Genomic DNA, 7,649 nt, shown 5'->3' on the forward strand with positions numbered 1-7,649 from the left:
TAAATATGTATATCTAAATGTATTTTAGAAAACAACAGCATTGAATATAAAATGGGGTCCTTAGTTTGTTCTTCATAATTTGCTCAAATCTAAATTGAACGGGAAAACATTATCAGATTAAATAACAAAGAATGTAAACCCATGACAAAAATCACAGCCCAAAATCTTGTCAAGCAACACAATGAATAAATAACATTATGAGGCGAATTATATTGTCTAGAATTACATTTCAATTTAATACTATCTTGCATTTAAATACCTATCTGACATATACTATATATAGTAATATTTGACAATTATTTATAGAACAATGCAAATGTAAATCAGTCCTACATATGCGTAATTTGACGCATGGGCATGAATTGAAGACTTATTAGTACAGAATAATCACATGTTCCAATGATTTCTAATTTAAAGGTCAGGCGAAATCCATAGATAAAGTGTAAGGGCCCACACAATATGTTACCTGGTGGATTGTCTAACAACAGGCTACTCCAGTGCTTGGATGAGAGAGGTCTCCATTTGCGTAGTCTCACTTTGTATATACTGTTAAACAATATTGTAAACCGGGTGCATTGAGAAAAACCTTGCAAAAATATTACATTGTGTAAAGCTTGCATTGGGCTCGGTGAAAGATATGCCCGGAAGTTTTTCACGCACATCTCAAGTTAAAATTCAGCCTTGAACTGAATAGTTAGTATGACTGCTTAGAGGACTTATCGTTATTGGTTTTCTCATTGATTTAGGACTAATTAGTTTATGTATTTCATGTAATCTCAAGTGACCTATTCGGCTTTCTGTCTACTGGACACTTGTTTACATGTCGAAAACAATGCACAAGTCCATTGGTATATTGTTGTAAGAATTAAACAGCATGACTATACTTGTACAATTACAAGTACTGCAAGGATGTTATCGGCACCGAAGCCTAAAGTCAGCAGCAATTGTTACACTCAGTATAATACCACTCATATAACCACGGAGAAAATTGGATATAACCACAGAAATTACACCTGCAACGTATTTAGTTCCTTTGTAAAAGTCGATAGGGAAGTGTGAAAGACAGAGAGAGAGAGAGAGAGAGAGAGAGAGAGAGAGAGAGAAACTGTGGAATGCAGTGCAAAAATCCACTATTGTTTAGTTTGTTTCCATTGCAGTTTGGAGTAATGTTCCCATAAACTGTCTTTCCAGCATTAAATCAACACATTGCATTGCATTTATAACCACATGTTCTGTTTCGCCCAGCTAATGCCGTCAGAGTTTTGTAACATCTTATGCCCAAAAAATTAACAACCTTTCCGCCTCTCTTTAGGCACACATGCTGCACTTATACCAAGCTAGTTAACATTCGGATTTGAGCTGTTGGAGAAAGCGAGAGAAAGTCAAGAGCAAAACCGTGTACTTCCCCGGAATTAAAATATTTGGTTTGTGAGAAACAAAGCATTTGGTGTTACTCCTACCCAAACACAGACGGATATTATGGGGCATGGTTGTTTTGAGTATCCATTAAAATGTTTGCTAATTATAAAGAGAGAGGACTGAATACAATAACTTTTTGGTCCATGAGCCAACAAGGTGTGATGCTTACCACTCAAGAAAAACCCGTGGTTATACACACATTTTTACGAATGCCTATATACATGCACACTTTGAATAGCATCTTGCTTATATCTGAATTCACATTTATTTATACCTTTATTTAACTAGGAAAGTCAGTTAAGAACAAATTATTATTTGCAATGGCAGTCAAGGAACAAGGTTGTTCAGGGGCAGAACGATACAGAACGAAACATGACTATGGGTAGCCTAGTGGTTCGAGCACTAACCGAAAGGTTGCAAGTTCAAATCCCCGAGTTGACAAGGTACAAATCTGTCGTTCTGCCCCTAAACAGGCCCATCTTGAAAATACAAATTTGTTCTTAACTGACTTGCTTAGTTAAATAAGTGTTTTTAAAAAATCGGTTACTGTCCCAACGCTCGAACCACTAGCGCTACCTCCCTTCCAACACAGTGTTAAAACAGTTTTTTTTATTGTGAATATCACATTCGAAACACGGAATTGGCTCGATGCATCTCAAATGTATTATCCCCCAAGGGGCGCATAGAAGGGATCTAATTTGAACAGAGAGATGAAACTATGTAAGGACAAAAAAAATGAAGACCGACAATTCCTGAAAAAGGGAATATGTCAATGTTGTTTTTAGACATATTCAACAAGACTTTGAAAGTAGAAGAGATTGGTTGATGGGAGGTGGTGGCTTAAAGCTATTCAAACAAAGTGCCATCTTTCAACACATGTTTCTAGTTTTGTGTTTGTCTCTGTGAACACCACACTTTTGTTCTCATTTGCGGGAGGAAAGATTAAGTGTCATCACGTGAACATCAAGCTCCGTTATGGTCTACGTCATTTCGGTCAGCTTTTTTCGATAATAGTCATGTGTAAAAGTGTAACACGCATGGGCACGGGGTTCTGAACCTATAAGGAGGCTGCGTTTAGACAGGCAGCCCAATTATGTTTATTTTTCTCTCACCAATTGGTATTTTTAAGAATCAGATCAGATCCCAGTGGGGCAGTGGTCTAAGACACTGCGTCTCACTACAGAGGTGTCACTGCAGTACCTGGTTCGAATCCATGCTGCATCATATCCGGTCGTGATTGGGAATTCCATAGAGCGGTGCACAATTCGCCCGTGATAGGCCGTAATTGTGAATGGGAATTTGTTCTTAACTGCCTTGCCTAGTTAAATAAAATATGTGATTGGTCAAAAGACCAACATATCAGAATTGTGTTTGGTTGCATGTGTACCCATAGAATTGGGTTGCCTGTGTACCCATAGATCTTAAATCACGAACCCAACAACGCAAGCAAAACGTATAAAGTCAAAAATGCTTTTACGTTTTCAAATACTTTGTAGGCTACTTTGACAATGTTTGTTGCCATATTACATTTCGAGAAATGATATAGACCCAGGTCTTGGCTTATTGCAAGAAAAATAGAAAACAACCAGGTCTCATATTGCGCTGCCTTTGCATCCGGTTTATAGGGTATAGGTATAGCCTGCTTGATATACTAATCATAACTCAGATGCATAACACGTCTCTTTTCACGCTAGACATTCTGTTGCCTTTCCGAAATAATGAATCAACGTAAATCAAGGGCTCCTCCTATTCTTGACGCACCTGTTGACATTAAGGTCAACAATAGTTTTAAACGTGAGTTCTAAAGCATTTAACGTATCAGGTGGTGTTTTCCATCATACGATATATTTCTTAATGGACAACTGTGATATGCAAAAACAGACTCGACAAAAATGAATTGCTATGTTTCAAAGAAAAAGCTGAAATATTTAAAATTAAACAAGTTCTCCTGTTTATTCGTTTTAATTGTAAAGGGTATATAAAACTATAGTGGGATCTATTTGTTTATGTTTTTTTAATTAATCGCAGAGTTTACACGCAGTCTCTCTCCAAATGATTTCAAAATACAAATCATAAAAGATAACAGTCTGTAATCGAGAACACACGGCTCTCAAGATAGTAAAACACTTAGCGATGATAACCCAAAACAAAAAGAAACTGAATGGGGCTCTCTTGGAAAACCTATGTGTAAACGAAAGGACATGGGGTATACCTGACTTGGAGTTTATGCATCTGTTGATATGTATCCTTTAAAATAATAACGATAATAGTAACAAGAATTAAGACATTTTATTGTTATTGTTTTCAACAGTATGACATGTTATTACATTCCGGTAATATACCTTTCAGTCCAGCCTGTTCAGCTAAACGCCTACCATCTCACCTCTCACGGCGTGTGTCACATTTTTCCGACTCTGTTCTTTCCTTTTGCCTCAAGTGCCTGAAGCTTTTCTCAAACATCCATGTGCACTCAGAAAGGTCTTTCCCAACAGGGTCCCATGTTTAAGAGCCGAGTTCGACCAGGTTAGACGACATAGGGTTCAGTATAGTGTCGTGCAAAGAGTGATGATGGTGCACGGAGTCAAGGCTGGACACGAGGATGGCGCTAGGCCCAGGTGGAGGCGCGAGGCCGTGCATCTGCAGCCCGGAGTTTGAAGCGAGGAGCATTGCCGGGCTCGAGGAAATGTGATCCGGAGTCCCAGAAGGCGTTTTGTCGTCGTCTGAGCTCCCCAAAAGTGTTTTATTTCCATTCATGGAAGAAGTCAATGGGTTGTGGCTGTTGGTGTTGGAGTTTTCGTTGTTTTCCCTGTAGAAGGAAATATAATAATATAGTAAAGTATAACGTAGCCTACATCATTCCACATTGTCATGTAGCCATTACAAACATGCATTCGCTTGCAAACGACACATAGGCCTATAGGCTCATCATAATTATCCTGAGCTGTTAGATTAACAATGTAGTATTAGTACAGTTTTTAATTGACACGTTTCAGGCCTGTAGACTAAAATGAACTGGTAAATGAGAAGTGTAGGTTATGTCGTCGCTGTCATTGGCCTATGCTGTATTTTTATAAGAAGTTGTAGCAGGCTATGTAGCTATTAAAAGAACAATGTGTGAAACTCATGAGTCAAAGCCTATTTGAAACTAGGATTAGTGTTCGATTTTCTTGCATCATCTAGTCTCATTATGCAGATCTTGTTTGTAATAAAAACTGGACTATGTAATATGTAATAGACACATATGGGCAACTATATGCACTTGTCACAAGCGCGTTAAGTCCGCATGGCACTTATTTTGGAATATGTGAATGCAATGGAGACACACACACACACACACAAACACACACACACACACACACACACACACACACACACACACACACACACACACACACACACACACACACACACACACACACACACACATACATACATACATACATACATACATACATACATACATACATACATACATACATACATACACACACACACACACACTAGGTAATTTATTTTATATTTATAACTAAACTGTTATTATATAATTATCTAATTGGACTCTGAATTGCATCTTGCCGTTTCTAAACATATTTTATCAAACAATACGTACCCTATAATGAGGACGAATAAATAGACACATTTGTCATTACCGTATTCCATCAAGTCAACGTTAGGAAAAAAATGTTGAGCCATTTGAATGATATCTAAACTGGTCTATACGGTTAGTTTGGGCTTATATGGGTATGAAGGCATAAGGTCAAACCTCAACTGTGTATACACAGGCTGGAAGGCGTTAATGACAGACCTAATTATTGCTAAAAGTGTATTAGGCATACATTCACAGTCACAGCGCAATGACTCATGGTTTTAAAGTGGAAAGGCATGATTTACGCAGTGGTTTCAGCTTGTATTAGTCACCAGCGGGTGAAAGAAGACACCCTCTGAGTGAACACCTGACTAAAGACATTAAAGGTCCTCTTTACAGTAGGCCTATAATTTCTAAACTTTGAAATGTACAAACAGCTCAGTAAGCAATAGCAAAATAACTACCACCTACTAGCAGAATATCAACATCTTGACATTCAAGGAACATTTTTTGTTGTTGTGCGAAATAGTTAAACCAGGCCTAAAGGTACATATGTTCAAGTACTCAGGTTTATATCTTTAAGGATGATTCCTTATGTTTTCTTTCAAATTCATCCAGTGTTCATATTACTAAGCATGCGTCAATTAGTCATATGGATAGGTTAAATGGTCAAATAATAGCATGCTATTAGTTTGCTTGTGTTTATCATAGTTATAATTATTATTAATGATCGCTTATAATAAAATATTATATCATTTAGAGTACCCTGATATGAAATGAGAGGATAGTATGTATGATTCGGTTTCTCCTAACAGATAATCCAGGGTAAAGTCAGCTTCCAGACTTTTACGCACACATAAACATTGAAACAAATGTACCAATAAGACAAAGAGTAAACATCTACTTACTCGTACCTTTCCTTAGCTTCTGCCGCGCGGTCTCTTTGCCGTCTGTTTTTGAACCAGTTACTGACTTGTGTGGTTGTCAACCCTGTGCCCTCGGCGAGCTCCCTCTTCTCCCGCGGGGAAGGGTAGGGGTTATGCGTGTACCATTCTCTGAGTACGTTCCTGCTCTTCTCTTTGAAACAGTAACTTGTCTCCTCGCCGTCCCAGATAGACCGAGGCAGGGGGAACTTTCTGCGGACGCGGTACTTTCCCACAGCCCCGAGAGGGCGGCCTCGGAGCTTCTCCGCCTCGATGTAGTGTGCTTTGAGCCAAAGCTGTTGCAGCTTCGGGTGATTGTGAGGGGAAAATTGGTGGCTCTCAAGGATTTTATAAAGCTCTCTGAAATTGCCTCTGTGAAAGGCGACCACAGCTTTAGCTTTGAGAACACTTTCATTTTTGTGGAGGTGCTCACACGCGGGTAAAGACCACAAAAATCGCCCGAGCCGTTCGATGTTTCCACCCTGTTGGAGGACCTCGCAGACGCACGCAACTTGCTCTTGCGTAAAGCCAAAAGTTGGAAGCATAGACATGGTTGCTAGTTAATAAACACGTATATTTCGCTCTACTTCCACGTCCTCGGTTATGGCTAAGACATTAATGCAAGTAGCCTACACTGTAAATCCACGAACAACCATGAAGTTCTCCAAAAGTAGGCTGTATCAAAATATAAAATCCAATCGAAATGTAAAAACTAAAGTCCCGTTCATGAATGGCAATACAAAATACATAGCATTCCCATCAAGTATACTGAGAGAAAGTGTTTACTCCTTCCACAGTCGTTGTCCACCTTCTCTATTTCGTTTCAACATAACCTATTCCTGAAGACCAGGCTCGCTCACTAGTTTTAATAATATTATTCTAAGATGGAAAGAAAAGCGATTATGTGAACTGTGATTGGTTGGTTATCTGACCCGTGGATGGCGAGGAAAAGACAATAGTTTTAGTCAAATGATTTTGTCATGGTTACGCTGTCATCCAAAGTAACCAGATATGCTTTGAGGTGGCTACCTGGTCCCACTGACTGATTGTCCCCTTCTATCCAAGCTCGCCTACCAATAGAAATATTGGCCAGATTTTTCCTGTAAATATATTTTTTTTCTCCCAATTGTTGACAGACATTCGAGGCAGCCAAAGAGTGCGAAGATGTGGAGCAGTGATCCCTTTTTTCTGGGGAGGATGGCGCCAAAGCGCGTAGAAAATGTATACACAGTCTCCACCTTTCCTGCTCATTAATGATGTGCCATCTAATGTTTACATTGTAATACGGCATTTTATGTAGGCCTACACCACGCATCTGGCACATCATGGTATAGATATCATACTTAAACTATAGGCGCGGCGTAAATAAACATTGCTGGGGGAACAACACAAATTGTTACCTGAAATATGTGGTATAATTTGACCTGTTTCGACACAGTGACAAAAGTCTATAGATACAGTATTTCCCCAAGTTAAAAAACTTGGGCAAACTGGGGCCACTGTTGACGTGTTCCAGGAATGAATTAAATAGATTTCTACAACAACAAAAAAACGGTCATAGAAAAGTTCCCAGATTTGAAGACAGTTCCCTCACCTTCCAATCGTGGTTTAACCCCTGCTAGATCATGTGCCCATTGACAACATCTGATGTAATTAACCATGCATTATTTAATACACGTGAGGATATGACAAAATACCAAGGCAGGCAGGCAGGCATCCTG

General features: G+C 39.0%; 1 protein-coding gene across 2 annotated transcripts; it reads right to left on the bottom strand.

Moving 5' to 3' along the window:
• Positions 1–3,689: 3,689 nt before the first annotated feature.
• LOC112260045 (homeobox protein SIX2) lies at positions 3,690–6,986 on the bottom strand. 2 transcript variants are annotated; one of them, XM_024434842.2, is made up of 2 exons: positions 5,920–6,986; positions 3,690–4,225 (listed from the first exon to the last, which is right to left on the bottom strand). In XM_024434842.2, the coding sequence occupies exons 1-2, from the start codon at positions 6,477–6,479 to the stop codon at positions 3,922–3,924; spliced, it is 864 nt and encodes a 287-aa protein (XP_024290610.1). In that variant the 5' UTR covers positions 6,480–6,986; the 3' UTR covers positions 3,690–3,921. The 2 variants fall into 2 exon arrangements, with proteins under 2 accessions (XP_024290610.1, XP_024290600.1); XM_024434832.2 differs by having other exon boundaries at positions 5,914–6,986.
• Between the last annotated feature and the right edge of the window lie 663 nt (positions 6,987–7,649).

This window comes from Oncorhynchus tshawytscha, linkage group LG01 (genome assembly GCF_018296145.1).
Source record: "Oncorhynchus tshawytscha isolate Ot180627B linkage group LG01, Otsh_v2.0, whole genome shotgun sequence".
Lineage (NCBI taxonomy): Eukaryota > Metazoa > Chordata > Actinopteri > Salmoniformes > Salmonidae > Oncorhynchus > Oncorhynchus tshawytscha.

Excerpts from the sequence above, each read along its gene's own strand:
- LOC112260045 (XM_024434832.2), bottom strand. The coding sequence starts at position 6,479 with ATGTCTATGCTTCCAACTTTTGGCTTTACGCAAGAGCAAGTTGCGTGC. Across the intron at positions 4,226-5,913 it reads GAAGCTAAGGAAAGGTACGA|GGAAAACAACGAAAACTCCA; the intron begins GTAAGTAGATGT and ends TTCCTTCTACAG.